Source organism: Hippopotamus amphibius, chromosome 8 (genome assembly GCF_030028045.1).
Source record: "Hippopotamus amphibius kiboko isolate mHipAmp2 chromosome 8, mHipAmp2.hap2, whole genome shotgun sequence".
Classification (NCBI taxonomy): Eukaryota; Metazoa; Chordata; class Mammalia; order Artiodactyla; family Hippopotamidae; genus Hippopotamus; species Hippopotamus amphibius.
In genome coordinates this window covers 11,637,522-11,659,361 of record NC_080193.1, presented here as the reverse complement: position 1 = coordinate 11,659,361, position 21,840 = coordinate 11,637,522, and the positions used below count along the sequence as shown (strand labels likewise).

Sequence of the window (21,840 nt, the reverse complement as noted above, 5' to 3'; positions counted from 1 at the left end):
CGATCACTTCTCATCATTAGTTAATCAAGACGAGTATCATTAAACATACATTTACCTTATAATCCAGTAAACACTCCTCTAAGTATTTTGCCCCAAAGAAATGAAACTGCGTGGCTACCAGAAGACTTGTACAAGAATATTCACTGCAGCCTTTTTGTAGTAGAAAAAAATTGAAAAATCAAATATTTATCGCCAAAATGGATACACAAATACTCAGACAATGGATTATCACACAGCAATTTAAAAAAAAGGACAGAGCGAGGACAAACAACATATACAAACAACATAGGTGAATCTCAAAAACACTATGCTAAGAGAAAGAAGCCAGACACCGAAGAATATATACTGTATGACTTCATTTATATGACACTGTAGAATAAGCTAGTCATTGGGAATAGAAAAGAGAATAGTGGTTGCCTCTTAGGGGGAGGAAGATTAGAAAGGGGCACAAAGGAACTTTCTAGGGTGATAGAAATACTCAAGATTTTGGTTGAGAGTTTTGGTTGCATTAATAAATACATTTGTCAAAACCCCTCTCACTATACACTTTAGATACTATACATAATTGTATCTTTAAAAATAATTTTAAAGACATGTAATTGACAGAGTTTCCAAAATGAGAGAGCTAATGTGTCAACCCACTGAATTGACAAAACACTGGCCAAAAGTTTCTAAAACTCGGTATTTTAGTTAGCCTAGGCAGTCTGATGATTTCCATTTGGTTTTCTGAACTACAAAAATACATCTCAAGGACACCTATAGTGATCTCTGTGGACCCAAGGGGTCTGGCAACCCCAAAATGGTAATCACTGATCTATATTTATTTTTTAGTCTGATCCTACAGCATTATTGATGAAGCCTCTGTTAAATATAAACACACTTCTACAAAAGATAAAGGAAAATGGAAACGAAGGAAAGTAAGAAAAATTTGTCTTACAATGTTAATACTTACTTCTAATTTTGGGTGACAGTCTTTCCCAGTGGGTAAAAAAGGCACTTCAGGTCTCTCTCCTCCAGCTACACCTGATTCTATTTTAACACCTGAGCTTTCTCCTTGACTTAACACAAAAACAGATATTTCAGGTACGGACTATAAAGCAACATAGATGGACCTCAAAAACATGATATTGGGAATTCCCTGGCTGTCCAGTGGTTAGGACTTGGGAGCCTTCACTGCAGGGACCCAGGTTCGATCCCTGGTTGTGGAACTAAGATTCCACAAGCCACACAGCACAGCCAAAAAAAAAAAACTATGATACTGCATGAAAGAAGCACAATGCAGAATGATATGCTTAGCATGCACCATTTATGAAAATTTCAGAACGCAGGCCAGTAATACTATATATTATTCATGACAGAGACCACAGACATACATATATATTCTATTTTGTCATTATAAATATTATATTATTTTTATGTTATATTATTTACTATATTATATGTACTTTTTTTTTTCATGAACTAGAAAGACATACACCAAACTCAGTAGCTGCCTCTGGGGCAAAAAGAAGAACAGCAGGAAGGGTGGTAAAGAAAGGCAAATTTTGCTTTATTTTATATTTTACATTGAAGAAAAAACTGACTGGCAATAAATACAACATGGGTAATTAGACATTATTTTTTGTATTTTTCTGTATTTTTTTCCCTCAAAATTAAGAAAACAGATCTTCACTGACTAACTAAAGCAACCTAATCATCAATTTTTCAGCATGGGCACATAACAAAAAGATTAGATCACCTGCAGAAAACTAGAACAATAAATATGTCTTGTGTGCACACACACACCCCTCAGTGTCTATAATGTATATCACATACATAAGGAAACATATAGAAAGTGGAACTTGGTTTTTTTAAGAGTTGTTAATAGCACTGGTTCTACGACAGTTCACCAAAAAGATATGCAAATGACTTTTAACCTTATTAAAAGATGTTAAGCTTCGATCATAAGAGAAATTAAAATTCACTGATATACCAGTTCTCACCTATCAGGTTGGCAAAAGTGAAAAGCTTGACAGCACTCAACTGGTGAAGCTGTGGAAAAACAAAGGCCCTCAGACACTGCTGGTCAGAGCGCAAAATGGTACCATCACTGTGGAGGGGAATTTGGAAAAACTATATTAATAGACATTGACTCTCTGCCCAGTCATCTCACTCTCAGGAATTCACCTTGAAGATTCATTTCCAAAAGCACAAGACATATGCAAAATGTTATCATATTAAATGCAGTATTATTTATCATTGTAAAATATTGGAAATAACTAAATTCCCATTTTTAGGAAATCATATAAAGTTACATGCTATGCAGTCAATTTAAAAAATAAGATCACTGGGCTTCCTAGGTGGCGCAGTGGTTAAGAATCGCCTGCCAATGCAGAGGTCACCGGTTCGATCCAGCTCCAGGAAGATCCCACATGCCGCGGAGCAACTAAGCCCGTGTGCCAAAAAAAAAAAAAAAAATCACTAAAAGATTTCTGTAAGTGAAAAAAGTAAACTACAAAGAAATAGATGTAGTATTCCACTTCATGTGTGAAAAGAAACACAGAAGGATGAACCATAAGTTAATAAAACTGATTACCTACAGGGATGGATGAAAATAAGGTACACAGGGTAGGCATATGAATAAGATTTGTCAGAACATACCTTTTTATACAGTTTGACTTTTAAATCTTGTAAATGTTTCACATATTCAAAACATAAAATCAACTAGGATCAAAAAAAAATGAGTACAAAACCAAAAAAACTCAGAGAAAGAAATGAATCTAACTTTGTAGTAAGTTCATAACTACACAGAAAATTAATTCCCATAGCCTTTTGAGCACAGTACTGATTGTCACCCTTAGTGGGATATTCTATGAACAAAAAGACTCCAGAGAAACCATGAACTTTACTTAATGGGTTTGTAATTAGAAATGATAATGGGATAGTAATTTTGAAACTATTTTTGTATTATAAGATTGGGCAAATGACGTCACACATTAATGATGCTGTGAAACACAGTTCTCTCTAAAGGGGAACACAAGTCTGGAATGGGAAAAGGTAAGGAAGCTGGGCTGAACTGGAGCTATCAAAGTTGTTTTGATATTTATATATTTATTGATATTCATAGATTTAAAATTTGGTTTTAAATATATAAATATGTATTTCCCAGCTCCGTCTACAATTAGGGCCTAGAAGCAATGACACTCCAGAAGATGGGGCAAACAGATATGATGTGCTTCCTGATGTGAAATAAAGGGATGGCTTCAAAAGCCACTAATGAAATGATGAGAGAAATTTGAATACGGACTGTGTGTTAGATAATATTATTGAATCACTGTTAGAATTTCTCACACATAATAATGATACTGTAGTTACAAAGGATGTCCTTGTTCATAGGACATGCACACTGAAGTACTTCGAGGTAAAAATAAGCGTCCTGACGTCTGCATCTTATTTTCAAAAGGTTGGGGGCGGGGAGAGTACATACATACACACAAACACACACTCATAAAGAGACAGAGCAAACAAGGCGAAATGGTAACAGGTAAAGGGAACGTGGGTGTTCGGTGTACTCATCTTTCGACCTTCCTATACGTCTGAAATTTCTCAAGATAAAAAGCTGAGGGAAAGGAAGAACAAAAAACCTCACCAGTTCTGTATTCCTGGATCTGCCGCTCACTACCGATGAGACCAGCTTTGTAACTTAACCTCTGCGCTTCAGCTTACTCACCCCTAAGATGAAGATAGTGGTATTTCTTCACAGGTTGTTGGAGAGACTAGATGATACATGGAGCGTGCTTAGCAAGATGGTCTGGTATATGTCAAGTCCTCAATAACGTCTGCCATCCTCCTCCTCCTCCTCATTGTCATTATTATTATATGACCTCCATGAAAACTCTTACAGGTCAAATGTCACACAACTGTAAGTTAGAAGCCTGTGCTAGGACAAGCCCGGAAAAACTCATGAAGGCTTCTGCTCACCCCTTGTAGCAAAATGGAAGTAAAAGCCAACGACATAAGCTCCTTGAGAAACTAAGCGATACCAAGAAGGGACTTCCCAAGTCCCAAAGGGGTCCTAAATAAATCCTCAGAACACGTTTTCTTTACTTCTTTATTTAAAAATAATGACAAGGAAAGCAAATGCATAGAGCAGCTCAGGAATGAGCTAGAGTAAGGAGCATGAGTGTATAAGAGAAAGTCAGTTTCTAGAAAAACTCTCCCATGTGTGCTCCAAGGGACATGTTAACAGGATGGTGGCAATACTGTTCAAAACAGTTTTAAATAAACCAAAAACAACTCAAGTGGCCACCATCAGGGGATGGGAAAAACTGTGGTATACGCACACCATTTGAATATTACATAGCCATTAAAATGAACAGTTAGACCTGTGTGTACCAGCACGGAACTCGAAAAACATTTAAAGGAAGTCCCAGGATACACACATTATTAAACCATGGATATGAATTCTAAAAACACACAAACCAATTTCATATCGTTCACACATAGTACAAATGCAGTACAAGTATAAAAACATGTTCAGGAAGGAGATATGCCAACCTCTTAATGGTGGTTTCCTCTGAGGAAAGAGGGAGGGGAATGCGACTGGGCAGGGGAACACACGGGACCACAACTTCCTCAGTGATGTTTTATTTCTTGAAAAAGAAAAGTGATCTGAAGAAACTCTTCTCTTTCTTTCTTTCTTCTTTTTTTAATTGAAGTATAGTTGATTTACAATGTTGCGTTAGTTTCAGGTACATAGCAAAGTGGTTCAGTTATAGCTGTATTCTTTTTCAGATTCTTTTCCCTTATAGGTTATTACAAGCTATTGAGTACAGTTCCCTGTGCTATACAGTAGGTCTTTGTTGTTCATCTATTTTATACATAGTAGTGTGTATCTGTTAATCCCAAACGCCTAATATATCCCTCCACGCCCACCCCATCCCGCCCCACACTTTCCCCTTTGGTAACCTTATGTTTGTTTTCTCTGTCTGTGAGTCTGTCTGAAGAAACTCTCAAAAAGTATTTTTTTCCAATCAGTAATCAACAGAAGGGAAAGGAAAAATGCAGGGAACCAGGTTCAGGATGAGTGGAACCAGTACTGAGCCTTGTTTTGGATTGAACCGGGATCAAGCCAGGCTTAAGACCTTGCTATGCTCAGCTCCAACTCATCCTCAGCAGTCTCTCAAGAGAGAAGAAAAGCCCACCTTCAGGCCTCTTCTGCTGACCCCCCAAGCCCCTCACTCTCAGGAGGCCACGCCCTAAAGCCCACAGCAGGCTTGAATCACACCTGATCTGTGGGCCAGGGTGCTGGCAAGGCCTCCCCCACAGGGCAGCCGGCAGACCTTTAAACTCTAAAGGAGGGTAGCAAGTTGTCCAAATGTGGTCTTACCATTTCCCACCTGGAAGACACTCTCAGGATTCTCTCTTTTTCTTCCAACTTACCTAACGGAAAGTGTAAAGTCTCCAGGGTTACTTTTACTGGGCCGCGCCAAAAAACTGCCATCAACTCCTCTTGTCAACAGTAGGTTTTCTGCCTCCACGCCAGTGATATTTGGGTGAAACCATCTTGAGAGAGAGACATAGAGCAATGAAAAAAAAAACCACAACACTGTAAAGTGACCATACTCCAATAAAAATTAATTTAAAAAAAAGAGAGAGACTCTGTCAGCACAACTTTCCACACCGTCACAGCTAAAATGCCTATGAGTAGAGCAGCAAATAAAAATACCAGCACTTTCCCCTTTTCCCCTCCTCTCTTTGGTCACAGCCTCCTCCTTGTCTTCCCCATAGTAGGGGCCTGGGATCCTGCTAGCACAGTAGGTGGGGCTGGAGGCATGGTCAGTGGGACTGGGGCTGAGGTGGAGGCTATTTACATAGGGTGGCTGGGGAGGGCCTTAGCAATAAGGTAACATTTGATGAGACCTGGAAGAAGTGAGGCAGCAATATGCAGCCACATAGGAAAGGAGCATATCAGGCAGAAGGAAGAACAAGATCAAGGGCACAGGGGCAGACCGTATTTGACATGCTCAAGCACTCAAGAGGCCAGTATGCTTGGAGCAGAACAGGCAAGGAACAGAGGGGTAGATGAGGCCGATGAGGTAATGGAAAGCCTGATGATGCAGGGCCTCAAAGGACACTGTGAAAACTTCAGCTTTTATTTTTTGTGAAATGGGAAAGGACCAGAGGGTTTTAGGCAGAGAAGCAACATGATCTGACATTTTTAAACCATCTTTCAAGCTATCGTGCATGGGTAGAAGCACACAGATCAGTCAAATAAGCTACTGTGACAATCCAGGCAAGGGATGATGATGCCAAGGACCAAGGTGGCAGAAGGAGTAGTGATAGTGCAACTGGGAATATTTTAAGGGTAGCCAACAGGATTTCCTAATTTATTACATATGAGATGGGAAAGAAAGAAAGGAGTAAGAATGACTCCTAGGTATCAGGTCTGGGCAAGTGGAAGGTTGGAGGGACGGTGAACGAGATATGGAAAAAGGGTGGGGAGAGGAAAATCAAGTGTTAGATCTGGTACATGTTAAATACGAGATGCTTAGTCATCTGAGTGTCTGATACATATTAAGCACTAAAGGTTAGATATTATTATTGACAATCATAATAATAAATATAAGACTGTTCTGGTAAGAAATAATCAGAAAAGGTAAGAATCCAGACATAGTCTATCAACATTCCTGTTGTTTACATTAACTGAAATTTATTTTCTTTTTAATTTTTCCTATAGCATCTTACTAGCATTTGGGGGAAATCTAAACATCATTCTGATTATCCCAGTGAAAAACCACAGGGCTCAGATCAAAAGGGAGGAAATATTAGTTTGCTTTTTACTCTGAGAACATGTCAGAAGATCAAGAAAGAATTTTGCCCAGAGAAAATTCAACCTCAATTTATATGATACCTACCATTCTGGCATCCAATACTCTTGCATACAATATGATTACTAAACTATCCTTTTTTTTTAATCTTCTTTAATCTAATGTTCCCATCTGAGTCCCCACAGCCCTAGGGAATCAAAAAGTAATTAACAGAGGGCTTCCAGTTACTTATAACTTTTCAAAAAGTACAGTGAAAATCTTACGTTAACCTTCAATTTGTCTACCTATATAAGCTAGTTAAAATGTCAAATTTCTTTTGCTTTTAGCTACAAAACAATTATGTTACTTGGTGTGGTAGTCTGAAGCTGAGCAGCATATATGCTTTCTTCTACAACAAAAAGGGAAAAGTAATTATTATATGATAAATACAGTTAGCAAACAATCCTTTTTAGAATATTAGGTTTATGGTTTAAAAAAAAAAAAAGAGGAAAAAGCTGAGAATCACTGGCATGTGGTGGCAGAGCTTTAGGGTAGGAATATGGTCTCTGGAACCAGACTGCTTTGGTTCAGATCCCAGCTCTGTGTGACCCTGGGCTAGTTATTTAATCTGTTAACTCATCTATAAAATGGGAACAGCAACAGCACTGTGTCATAGGGTGTTGAGAGGATAAAATGAGTTAATATTCATAAAGTGTCTGTAACAGTGCCTGGACTTCAGGGCAGCCAAGGACAATGATGTCTGCCTAAATTTACATTTTCCCACATATCCTTCAAAAACCATACAGGGGACTTCCCTGCTGGTCTGGTGGTTAAGATTCCACACTTCCAATGCAGGGGGCACGGGTTCAATCCCTGGTCAGGAAACTAAGATCCCACATGCCACACAGGACAGCATAAATAAATAAATAAATAAATAAATAATTTTTTTAAAAAAATTAAAAACTAAGGGGAAATTTTTTTTAATACGGAATTTTTAAAAAAGAACAAATAAAACCACACAATAACCTAACTATGACCTCAACATAAGTAGAAGACAGAGAATGCCCAAACTTTCAAATTGCCTGTGAGTAAAAAAAGAAGACATACCAAATCTCAGGCACTGATTTCTCATCTTCCTACTGCAACCCTTCGTGCCAAGCCAAGGGCATTCTGCGAAAAACTGCATGTCAGAGAAAACAGGGGAGCTACAGCAGGAGGTGCTATAAAACCACCTCCAGAAAGAGAACGTCCATGCAAAGTGTGAAAATACTAAAAAAAGTTTTCTTGTAGATCAGAGCCCTATTTATAGGAAAGGGGAATTATTTAAGGCACAGTGTTAGAAAAGCATGGTCTCTGGGGAAGAAAAAGGCAAAAAAGAGAGAGGCTCCATTTGGCAGTTAGGTGACAAAAAGGAAAGGAAGTAGAAGGGGAAATTTACTTACCTGCAAACAAACAAACAAAAAACCCAGAGGACAAATAACATCTCCCCCACCACAAACACACATACACACACAAATCCACTAAAAAAAACCTGGACTTCTCTATACTGACAGAAGAAGATGCCATTGAATTAGGAACCTTTAAAATATTTAAGATCCACAAAATATATAGGAAAAAAGTGAATAAGTCTACACAAAGTTACTACAAAATAGAAAACAAGAGTCACACATCGGTTGGCTGATGAAAATTACCCCCAGACAAACACCCATGATGCAGAAGAAAACTATAAGACAACATTCCCATCTGAATTAAATATACTCAAACAAGACTTGAGTATACCAAAAAAGCACTCTGAATAAGAAATTTAAAAGTTAAAAACAGAAATGGACAAAAGTAGGGAAAAAATTAAGAGGGGGTTGATCAAACTCAGGAAAAGAAAGAAAAAAGAAAATCATCTCAGAAATGAAGACTAAATTACAAGGTGCCCAAAGGGGAATAAGTTCAAATGAAAACCTAACAAGTGGCGTTAAAGAAAGGTAGGAAAATAATGAAGAGAATAAAATGTGATTAAGAAAGAAGTAAAAGATCTCCAAAAAAAAAAAGGTTAATATGAAGGACAAGCAAAGAAGAAACAACATACATATAATTGGGGGGAAAACACAATGGAGCAGAACTAATATTTAAAACTAAATTGAGAAAACAAATAAAATAAGATGTGAATCTACACATTGAAAGGGTCCACCAGGTTCTTGGGAAAATTAGCCCAGAACAATCACTGTGATACTTGTTCTAATGAAACTGTTACACTTTAAAGACAAATGGGAAAAAATCTTCACGGCCTCCAGGAAAAACAAATAACTTACTACAGGAAACAAATTAGACTAGCATCTAACTTTTCAAAGCCAACATATAAAGCAAACTGACAAATGAACAAGCATTTTTTAAAAACTCAGTGACAGAAACATGTAAACCAAGAATTTTATATCCAGTCAAGTTATCCTTCAACTATCAAAGCTATAGAAAAAACAAGTTTCAACACACAAGAACTAAAGGAACGCTGTACTTATCAGTCTTTCCTGATGAACCTATTAGAAGATAAACTTCATCTAACCAAATGGTAACAAGCAACACTGACAAAATAACCGATGGTGAGCATTTAATAATCTATAAATGTACACGTAAGACTAAAACAAAGATGGGAATGAGAGTAGAAAACTAATGTACAAACAGTTATATATTGTGACACAGCAGAAATACAACTAGAAAATGGGAAAAGGAAAACAGAAAAAAACTCGTTGTACAGGCAATAGGCAGTAGACAGCTGTTTAAGAATAATGAAAAAAAACTGATAAGCCTGATTATAAAAGTTAAATAACAAAACAGAGGACTACAGACATTCAAAAAGTACTAGAATAAGTGTAAGTACTAGAATAAAAAAAATACAAATCTTCCTAAATACCTCCTCAAAAAACTGTTTTCAACAAAAAAAATTTTAAATATACATCTTAGAAAAAATTATATATATATTAAAATTATATACATATAAATTATATATATACACACACACGTACATACACACACACACACCCTGTGAGAAACAATGTAAGGAAACACTACATATATACAGTCGACCCCTGAACATGTGAGGATTAGAGGCACCAATGCTTGTGCAGCTGAAAATTCATATATAACTTTATAGTCAGCCCTCTGTATCCACATTTCTGCTTCCAGCTGCATGGTTTCAACCAACTGCAGATCATGTCATACTATAGTACACATTTATTGAAAACAATCTGTGTATAAGTGGACCCATGCAGTTCCAACTTGGGTTGTTCAAGGGTCAATCGTAAGTATAAAATATTATGACAGAGTTGATACCAAACCTATCAGTCATGACAATAAATGTCAATGAGTTTGCTGTCTATTAAAAGAAGTCAACAAACCTATGAATATTTATGTACCAAATAACACAGCAATCACCTTTGTGAAGCAAAAACTACAGGATATGCAAGGAAATGTCGATGGAAACAAACTAACAATAGGAGACTTTAATACACCACATTCAAGATAAAATAGACTAAAAAAATAGGTAAAGAGATAGAAAATCTAAACAGCATAAACAATAGGGTAGACCTTATGTGCATATATTGAACTCCACACCCTAATAATAATTACACATTTTTCTCAAGTGCCCAAAGCATTTTCATAAAAATTGATCAGATATATAGTCACAAAAAAAGTAACCCCTATAGAGTAGAAGTATTACACAATACACTATCACAATGCAATAAACTGAACTTTACTAACAAAAGCAAAAAACAGAAAGGCCCTTCTACATGGAAATTTTAAAACCTTCCATTAAACAACTCTTACGTAAAAGTGGAAATATAAGCTGAAACTACACAATTTGTAAGAAATAATGGCCATGAAAACACTACATACTAGTATCTATGGGATACAGCTAATGGAGTTATCAGTGGAAAAGTCACTACACAAATATTAACATTAATAAGAAATAAAAGAATAAAAAAAGTCCCAGTTCAAAAAAAAAAAAAAAACTAGAAAAAGGACAAAAGATAGCACAAGGAAGGAAATACATTTTATAAAGATAAAAGCAAAAATCAAAGAAAAAGAAAACAAAAAAGTAGTAGATCTAACTAATAAAAATCCTGCTTTTTAAAATTAACAAAATAGACGAACCATTAGTTAACTTATTCAGGAGTACAAAAACAAGAAAAAAATCACAGATACACAAAATAAGAAATGACAAGGGGGAAAGAACCATTGCAACAGAAGAAAAAAACATTTAAAGAAACTACTTTGCAGACTGCTGTTCAAATAAATTAGAAAATCTAGATGAAGTGAATGAATTTCTAGGGAAACACAGACTGCCAAAACTGAGTCCATTAGCGAGAAAACTTAGGCAAACCAATTTCTATAAAAATAGAGAAAGCAATTTTAAAACTACTCCACAGAAAAGCACCAGGCCCAGATGGTTTCAGAATGGAAATCTATCAAACTTTCAAAGACCCAGACCATCCCAATGCTCTATAAATTACTCCAGAGAATCAAAAGAAAAGGAAAACGTACCACTTCCTTTCATGAAGCAAATATAACACTCATACCTATACCAGATAAAGAAGCTACTTCAGTGATACAGAATGCAGATACCTTGTTCCTAATTCTAACAAGTCTAATTATTTTAAAATTATAATGATGGTTACATTGCAGTATTTTTAAAAAATCCGTAAAGCTACAATTATCAGGTTAATGAAGTAAACGAAGGGAAAACCATTTTGTCTCCCCTCTATGGCTCTCCCCCAGAATCTTCCTCCATTAGTGGTCTTCATTAAATGAAATACTGCGGGCTCAGAGGTTGCTTTATTTTTAAATACCGGTCATCCAGCCTGGACCCCCACCACCCATGGGGGATCTGTTCCCTTACTGTCACCACTGTTATCGCCTCTTTCTTTTTTAAAATAGAGTCTAGAAGAATCTCTCTGGTTTGTCCTCAACCTCACCACTGGGAGGGCTACCTCAAGGGCTTTATTTACTGCTTCTAGCAAGATCTTTTTATTTGGTTATTCTGTTTTTCATTCCCGTTTCACCTTTCCTTATCTCAGCCAGCTACCTCAGGTGGCTCTAATTTTTATACAGTTAATGTTCTTCAAGGTCTTGTTGAGAACACAAACATAAACTTTCTAAAGGCTTTTAAAATTCATTTATTAAAACAGCACAGGGACTTCCCTGGTGGCACAGTGGTTAAGAATCCACCTGCCAATGCAAGGGACATGGGTTTGAGCCCTGGCCCAGGAAGATCCCACATGCCGTGAAGCAACTAAGCCCACAAGCCACAACTACTGAGCCCACGTGCTGCAACTACTGAAGCCCTCACGCCTAGAGCCCGTGCTCCGCGACAAGAGAAGCCACCGCAATGAGAAGCCCACGCACCACAACAAAGAGTAGCCCCCGTTCACCACAACTAGAGAGAGCCTGTGTGCAGCAATGAAGACCTAACACAGCCAATAAAATAAAAAAATAAAAACAAAGAAACAAAAAACCAGCACAGATAGGTATGAAATTCAGAGAAAAAGCCCAAGCTTCCATTAGACTTCGAGTTGTATTCGTCAGAAGTAACTACAGTTAGCAGTTTCCTAGTCTTTGAGAAACGTCTCATGCGTATACATGTATATGCCTATCTGTGTGTGTGTGTGTGTGTGTGCAAACACACTAGTCCCTCCATGCCAGCCTGTGTGAAACACACACACACACACAAATGGAATCCTTATCTACACCCTGATTTTTTCACTTACTATAACACAAAGATCTTTCCATATGAGCATTCTTTTTAATGGCTATACACTATTCCATTATAAGAATGTACCATCCATAATTTAACCCCTATTAGACTTCTATAATATTTGTAGTTTTTTGTTATTATAAATAATGCAGCATATCATACCCTTTATAATCATCCTTATACACTTTTACAAGTATATCTGTAAATTAAAATTTTAGAAATAAAACTGCTTTGACAAGCGTTTTCTTCTTTTTTTTTCACTCTGACAAATTTGCCGAACTGCACTCAAAGGAAGGTACCAGTTTCGACTTCCATGAATTGAGCGTGAAAGTCCCTGTTTTCTCCCAGTTTTGCCGATACTACATATATTACCAAACTTTTTCATCTGAGTCATGGAAAATGGTACCATTCTAGTTTGCATTTCTATGTGGTTGAGACTGAGCATTTCTGCACGTTTTCAGACCACTTTTTTTTTTCCTTTTCTGTGTGTTGTCAGCTTGTCGTTGTTCATTTTCTATTGGACTTTTTTTCCTTACTGATTTAAAGGGGTTCTTGATAGAACCAGAAAATGACCCCTTATTATATGTGTGAAAATATTTGTCTTAGCTTTTTTCCCTTTTCACTCGCTTGTGGTTATTTTTTTTCCCCAAAGAAATTCATCTTGGCGTGGTTAAATTTATCAGCTTTTTCCTTTACGGCTTCTAGGTTTCTTGCTATGTTTAGAAAAACTTAACTCACAGCACTGTTGTGAGATGGAAATAAATTAATACACATAGAATGCTTAGCATAGGAAAAAAAACTCCAAGGAGTTTCACCTTTGCAACTAGGAATTTAGTTTTAGGTCAGAATAAAATACAATAAAGGCACAGACTTTAACAGGACCCTGCAACAGGTACTAAAGAGGGGGATGACTGGGAGAAGACAGTAAATAAGACAGAGAGGAAAATTTACATCAAGAAAGAATATGCAGACCAAGAGCAGACAGAATTATATTTTTATTACTAATAATATTTTATATTTAAATAAAAACAGATTATAAAATAGAAAAGATTTCTCCATGCTTATATTATTACATACATGTTTTTTCCCTCAATTATGAACTAGCTCTGAAGCAAGGAAAAAAATAATTTACTGGCTATTTATTATATATTATGGCTGGTTAGAACTGCAGCTACATTTACTGTCTGCCGTGTGCCAGTGTGCAAAGTAGACTCCAGAAATCAAACTTTTAACCATTACGCTCTGTTTATTTCTAGAAATTTTCAAAGTAGGACTCTGACTCTAGATGGTCCTCATTCATAACCAGGTGTATATCGTATATTTGTGTATTTTACAAAAATAACACATAGAGTATCCTGCTGGTGCTGAGGGACATTATAAAAGTGACTCCCACTGCTGAAGGTGGGGCTAGGTAACCACCACCAATGCCCATCAGGTAGACTGGCACAGGAGATAAGGCAGGTGGCCTCCTTACCCCTTTATTAAATAAACCATTATTATTTCATTTCCAACTTCTCATTATACCTATCATGTTATTAAGAGGGAACAGAGGAGAGTGATGTTTACAGGGGAAACTTAGTAACCAGCACTTAGCACAAAGGCTAGACAGGGTAAGGGCTTAATAAACACTAGTTATCGATGTTGTTATCATTACTATCATTGGTGGAAGATATGCAGATAGATTCTTCTCCTGCATAATTATGTTTGTTTCACACAGGCCATTTTGAGATATGAATCATTTATGTTACACTGCCTTTTCAAAAACTGAACTTCACAGCTCAGGGGCTGTCCCGATTTCAAACAGTATATAATTAGAAATTGAAAGTTCTATTCCATAACCCACCCACTTGAGTTTTGATATACTGTAAACTCTCCTTCCTTAGCTATTTTTTTCAAAAAGCCTTTGTATTTACCAAAAACTCTTTCCCAACTGCATGTTTAATTTTATAGTTCAATTACTGGCAGTTTTGTGATCTGCAACATGCTTACCACTGACACAGAGCAGTTAGAGTTCATTCAACCCCCAAGATCTCAGTGAGTGAGGGTAAAGAATAGCAGATATAAACACTTGTAATATTGGGCACTGAGGCCACACATCTCGAAACCCTGCCCCCACCTCCCACCTAGTGTGAATTTAAATAGAGGTTAGTCTCCCCAGAAAGTAACGTAAATGTACCTGTATTACCTAAATGGAGGGGGGAAGGGCAAATTAGTATATCTACATTTTGGGGCCATCAGCAAGGTGGGTCCACACAGGAGGAGAAGAAACAGATGAATTTCCAGTCCTCCTCACGTATACAGTGGGCACTTGGTGACCGACTGCTGCCTGAGTTAACTTCGGGGAATTAAGAAAAAACAGGGAGGAGAAAAGACACAGAGGAAGGGCAAAGCGAAGAAGTAGCACAGGGAAGGGGGGGAAGGGCGTTCTCCTCTTGCACATTCTAACTCCTGCAAACCTGCCAATGCTTGACAATCCCTTCTAATCGGTCATCCTCTGGCACTGTCTATTATTTATTAAGTCTCTCAGGTCATAACATGGTCCAGGTGGGTACCACCCATCTCCCAGAAAGAGCCTGAAAACACATACACACACACACACACACACACACACAACACCAACACTTGTGAAAAAGAGCCTCAAGTCATTGTCTAAAACAAATCAGTCCTGTGCTGAGTGGGCTTGAAGAAAGGAAAGACAGAATCCCTGCCTCCAACAGAGTTTACAAACCCAAACTATTTGCCTAGAAATCATACCAGAAATCTAAATCCCTCATTAGTGAATGCAGAGTCTGCAAAGGCTTATTATTAGCTCACTGAGGCCAGGATCTTACTTATGTCAAGTGAGTTTAAAAAAAAAAAAAATGCTGATGAACCAAAAAGAAAATACAATGATGCTAAATATTTTGTTTATCTATGCATCCCCTTCCCCCAGTAATGTGGGGAAACAGTCAAGCAGGCCAATAATTTCAGGAACTTATTCTCAAGGCTGCCTTGCTAAGAAGGGAGTTTAAACTAGGGATCTGAAGTCTAATTTCAGTTTCTTGCCTAAGTATAAAGTGATACTGGGTATAGCTTTCTTACCCGCTGCCCCAGAAGAATCATTATCTTTGTCCTTGGGGAGAAAGTTTAGAGTTTGGTACTTTCTGCAGATTACAAGAATATTCCTCTTTATCAATGAAATTTTAACTTTCTATGGGAAACAGATGAGTCACGAGGGAGGGGCAGTCGAATGGGACAAGCATTCTAGGTAAAAGAAGCTAGGGAAAAAGTTAAGGCTTTTTAATGGTAGTGGATAGCGATGTCTTCATAAATCATGACAAGGCAATAAATGGAAACTGCCTCCAAAAGTCTTTCCACAAATGGCTTCTACCCTGTTCAAAGCCTCTCTCTCGCTTGTCTGCTCTCCCTGGGTCCACTCGAGCCTCCTACAATCCTCCCTTCACAGCAGCTAGAGGGATATTTTTAAACAGATCAGCTCATGCCACTCCCCTGATCACATCCTTCTATGGTTTTGCATTGCTCTTAAAATACAATCCAAACTCCTCTCCGTGGTCCATGTGACACTGAGGACCTTAAAAATCCCTGTGTGGTCTAGTCCCCACCTACAGCCCCTGTCTCAGCTCCTCCACATGCTCCCTTCCGTCCTCAAGCACTCCAAGAACTCCCAACCTCAGCACTTTCACACTTGCTGTTTCCTTAAAACCTGGAACACCCAATGCCTAGCACAGTGCCCCCCGCACTTAGTAATCCCACAATAAATAAGTCAAATCCCAAGTTCCTGAATGAATGGGTCGATGTTTCATAAGAGTGGGTCAATGGAATGACAAAGACTTGGATCTATTGCCTATTGTTTTTAAAGTAAAAATATCGCATGTGTGTACAGACAGACGTATACAGGGTGTATGGATGTGTATATCAGTATACAAGTACATATGTATTCTAAACAGTATGCTCCCCACTGACAAATTTCAGTTTCAGTTTGGTCTACATCCATCAAACTCATTTGATGCTGGCCTACGTCTGTCTCCCTCTCTAAATTCAATACTCCTTGCAAACATGAATCGTATCTTTCATGTTTCAGTGCTGCCAAGAATCACAGCACATACAAGTCTGCTAAATCCACACAACCCTCCAAAACTCAGTAATGAACTGGACTGCGTTTTAGGGTGTGTGAATCCATTTCGGGGGGGGAATCTCAAACCCTTGTTTGCAGTCCACCACTGCCACAGAACCTGCCAAACATCAGTATTTGCCTTTCCTTCCCTTAAAAAGGTCAGCATTGGAGGGCAAGTGCTGTCTGTGTTTCCCAAAGGGAAAGAGGAATAAGCACAGTGTCTTCTATTGTTCTGCAGCTGCCTAACAAAGTACACCAAGGCCCGCTAGTAACAATTACAAACAAGGGTTGGCTCTGCTTTTCCAGATCTTGTGCGACTCTCTAACAGTCGCCACACTGACCACGTGCAAGAAGGGTAAGTAATCTTAGCAGTGGCCTCTGCATTTGAGCAACTCTGGACAAAAACCCGAGCTTCCATAGGGACAGGACATTAATAAAGACAACCCAGTTTCAACTGGAAAGACATAGAACTTTTATTTTTCAGCAAGGCAAGTTTATTTACTCCCACAGGAGATAAACAAACATGGCTACTAGGGAGAGCCTGGGACAAAATGTGCTTGACCTGCAGCAGATAAACCAAAAGCCTAGAGTTTGAGAACAAGCTAAATGTTCTGCCCCTCTTAGTTCAAGTCATCAGACAGTATCTTCCAGAGGAACAAAGGCAAATGCAAAGGATGTACCAGATGCTGAAGGATACAGCCAGTTTTGTCAGCTGAACAAGGCAGAGTAGGGCAGCCAAGCACCCTCAAAATCTAAACTCAGTACTAGCACTGCTATATTACCTGGGGGGAGCGGGCAGGGGGCAGGGAATCATATGATTACTCATGCGTTCCTTTCCCTACCTGTAATGTCGAGAGGTCTCAGCATACTGAATATATGGCACTATAATTACTGGATGCATATGAACTCTAAATCCTAAACCCATGAACCAAAAAAGAATTATTCTGATAATTAAGCAAAACAAAATTCAGAACATTAGTCATTCAGGAGTCAGCTCATATGATCACCTCCTCAGCGGCTTTTCCTAAACCCATTATCAAAACTAACCACATTCTCTACATTTGGTTTGTGTTTTTTTTCTCCCCTCCCAGCAGTTATTACTACCTGAAATAGTCTTATTTATTCATGTGTTTGTCCACTTTCTCTCTCGGCCATAAGAACAGCAATCTTTGCCTGTTTTACTGCTTCACCCTGCCTGGTTCAATAACTACTTGTGGAATGAATTAATTCTGAGGTTAAAAATCATCTGAAAAAGAACACAGTTTGAACACTATCTGAGTTTAAGACTTGTTATAAAGCTACAGTGATCAAGATCATGTGGTATTGGCATAAGGAAAGACAAACAGATCAATGGAACAGAAGAGAGTCCAGAAATAGACGCACAACTGATTTTCAACAAAGGTGAGAGTTCAATAAAAATGGACAGTCTTTTCAACAAATGGTGCTAGAACAACTGCACACCCAAATGGGAAATAGAGAAGATCTATCCACATCTCACACCACACACAAAAGTTAACTCAAAGTGGATCCTAAACCTAAAACTATAAAACTTGGAGAAAACATTTAAGACCTCGGGTTAAGCAAAAATTTCTTAGGAATGACACCAAAAGCATGATCCTTTTTTTTAATTGATAAACTGGACTTGATCAAAATTAAAAACCTCTGTTTAAGTCACTGTTTAAAAAAAGAAAAGACAAGCCACAAACTAAAAGAAAATATACGCAATTCTGATCAGAGTTGTATCCAGAATAAGAAACTCTGAAATTTTAATAAGAAAACAAACAAGTAAATTTTATTTTTTTTACAAGTAAATTTTAAAAAGGAAAATATTTAATAAAATAGGTCACCAAAGATATACAGATGGCAAACAAGCACATAAAAAGATGATCGACATTATTAGTCACCAGGGAAAATTCAAATTAAAACTACAACGAATAAATATCAAATCATTACGCTGTACACCTGAAACTAATATAATGTTACATATCAGTTATACCTCCACTAAAATATTAAATAAGTAAAATTAAAATTTAAAAATTAAGAAGTGCTGATATGGGAAAAAAACTACAATGAGATATAATGACACACCCTTTAAATGGCTAAAATTTAAAAACTGACCATACCAAGTGTTGGCCAGGATGTGGAGGAACTGTAACTCTAATACACTGCCGTTGGGAATGTAAATGGTATAACCATTTGGAAACATTTTGGCAACTTCTGAAAAAGTTAAATATGCATCTGCTATGTGATCTGGCCATACCACTGATCGGTATTTACCAAAGAGGAATGAAAGTATACATCCGTACAAACATTTATACACGGACATTCAGAGCAGCTTTATTTGCAAAGCCAAACCCTGAAACCACCCAAATGTCCATCAACAGGTGGATGGATAAATATACAGTGGTATGTCCATAAAACGGAATATTACTAATCAGTAAAAAGTAAGGAACTATTTAACACACATTACAACCTGGATGAATATCAACATAATTTTGCTGAGCATAAGAAGCCACACATGAAAGTCCATTTATATAAAATTCTAGGAAATCCAAACTAAAGTAGAGTGATAGAAAGCAGAATAATGTTTGCCTGGCAACTAGGAAGGGATGATAAAGGGCTTGAGGAGCCATCACAAGGGGTAATGGAGATGTTCACTATCTTGATTGTGGTGATGGTTTCATGAGTGTGTGAATGTGTCAAGACATCAAATTGTACAAGTAAATAAATGCAATCTGTTGCATGTCATTTATACCTCAATAAAGCTGGTGTAAAAATAATAAAACACATCTATGATCTGAAAAATAATAATAAATAATCCCCAATTATGTGTGTTACAGTCATAATCTGACTTTCTAGGTGGCACACACTTCTTTTCCATAATAGGTAAGGGAGAGCTGGAGGAGAGGAGGAATTACTCCATTTCAAACTGTCATCTTTACCACTTGCTGCTTTGGCTATACCCACACTTCCTGGCTTCTAAACTAACAAGCTAGACAATGTAGGGTCTATTACTACCCAGTCCCTACCCCACTCCCAGCCCCCAGTCTTTTTGTCTCCTAAAAGAAGCAGATCCTTACTTGTCTGGAAGAGCAGACACAAGGAACAAAAAGCTCAATGACTATTTGACAGATTAAAGAATAGACAACTGTTTTATTTAAAAGCTCCCTAAAGAGTTAGAACATTTGAGGCTATACACTGTTCTGCTGAAATGCAATTATATATTACCCAGATCTGTAAGCATTTGCCAACAGAGCTGTCCAAATCACTCACTTCCTAAGTTTTCCGTTTTCTTCTTTCTCTATCTTTGCATTCCATGAATGAATAATGTGCAGGTGTATTTCTGAGAAGACATTCCTAATATTTTGAAAAGTCTCATTCAAATAACCCCAACAGCTTGAAACAGTTTTTCAAATGTCTAAGACAGTGACCATAACAGGACAACGAAGTCTAAACAATAGGTCTTATGTGTGAATTGTATATAAAGAGTGGCATTACCAAACAGCTGGACCATTATCTGGAAACAATAAATCACACTACCATTAAACAACAAAATTAAGGCTTACAAATGATTGGCAATACTTATAAAATAATAGCAACCCACTGTTAGTGGGGTTCTGGCTCCATCAATTATTGATTGAGTGACCCTAGGCAAGCTGCTTAACTTCTGAAACTCAGCTTACTCATCTTTAGAGCGGGGATAACTGTACCTTCCTGAAAGGGTCATAGTAAGGATTAAACGTGTTTGGCATAAAGTAAGAGCTAAATAAAGTTAGCTATTAGTAGTATGATTACCCTGAGCTTTTAAAGGATCTCATTAATTCACTACTCTTCCTTCTGACTCTTAGAGTCATTTACTAGCGTGCTTCTTCCCAGCCTCAGTTTCCACATCCGTAAAACGGGGGTGATAAAAATGTTACCTGACTTTTAAGGTTGTGGCGAAACATTAAATAACTAGAGATACAGCTCCCTTCCCTCCCATCTCCCAAAGCGAAGATCGCAGAGGAAGGAAATACTTCTAATAGCTGCAGATACAGTCAGTTTTTCCATTTCTGGCACGTGAGGTGTGGGGGGGGGAAAGGAGATGCAAAGAGGCATATAAAGGGGTCAGGGATCCTGAACCAAGCCCCCAAATGCGCGCAAGAGGCAGAGGGACCCGCAGCGCCTGGACCGTCGGGGGGCCTGGCCCCGCGCAACTCCCTACTCTCCCCTCCCGCGTCCCTGGCCGAGGAGCCTCCCCAAGTGAGCGGGGTTATTTCGGAATCACCATGAGGCAATTCTCATGAGGCAATGGGTCAGGAATGCGGCGCCGAGCCGGGCCGCTGGCGTCCGCGGTTCCCCGAGCGCCTCTACCTGCCCCCGTCCTGACTGGCATCCCCAGGGCTGCGGGAGCCGGAACTCTGGGAGGCAGGAAATGAATGGGGACCCGAGGGGTGGGGGTGCGGTGGGGCCGGGCCTCCGGGCCCGGGAGAACGAGGGGGTTGGGACGGAGCCTGTCCCCGCGACCCCGGGCGAGAGTCCGAAGCTCGGCCGGGCCGCCCCCTCCCGGGCGGGGCTATCCGAAAGCGATGGGGGCCGGGTCCGAGGCCCACACCGGGCCCTCGGGGCTCCTCACCTCCGCGATGTCATGTTCCTCCGGCCCTCCGGCTCCGCGACGGACCCGCTCCTTGCTCAGGCTCCGCTGGGCCCGGTCACATCGGGGCTGGCCCGAGGGAGGCCCGCTCCGGACCGGACGGGGGGCAGAGCCAGCCGGCCGCGCGCAGACCCCCCTCCAGGCCTGGGGATCCCGGAGACTGTGCAGCCGCCCCCCAAGCCCGGTTCGCTCCTCCTCCTCCCCCGCCCTTCTCCTCCGGCGCCACCGTGACGTCACCCCGTGCGACGCCGCCCGCTACTTCCTGCTTCCATGCCGCCTGGGACTGAGCGGCGGGCGGCTGGTAGTGGTGCTTCGGCGTCTCGGTGGAGCCGTCGCCGCGCTGTTTCCAAAGCACTCTCTAATCCTCCTTTAGATCTTGGCGTCAGGCCGTGCGTTGCGCGCTTAAAGTTGCACACACTGGCGTGAATTGATCTCATCCGCTCCCACCGTGTCAATTTCCATCCCTGCGCTGTCAAGTCGAATTTCATTCATTCCACAAATTAGTCGCTCCACTTACTAGGTGTGTAAGCTTAGAAAAGTTGCTTGATTTCTCTGAACCTCAGGT

General features: G+C 39.1%; 1 protein-coding gene across 3 annotated transcripts in view; it reads right to left on the bottom strand.

The window, feature by feature from the left end:
* PTPN11 (protein tyrosine phosphatase non-receptor type 11) overlaps positions 1–21,484 on the bottom strand; it is a 72,947-nt gene extending 51,463 nt beyond the window's left edge. For 2 of the 3 annotated variants that reach the window (XM_057744475.1, XM_057744476.1), the window contains exons 1-2: positions 21,258–21,484; positions 5,422–5,544 (exon numbers count right to left, since the gene is read on the bottom strand). In XM_057744475.1, coding sequence (XP_057600458.1) covers positions 5,422–5,544; positions 21,258–21,271 — 137 coding nt within the window. In that variant the 5' untranslated portion in view covers positions 21,272–21,484. Of the gene's footprint in view, positions 1–55; positions 151–952; positions 1,059–5,421; positions 5,545–21,257 lie in introns of those variants that run through there. The other variant, XM_057744477.1, reaches the window with a different exon arrangement.
* Between the last annotated feature and the right edge of the window lie 356 nt (positions 21,485–21,840).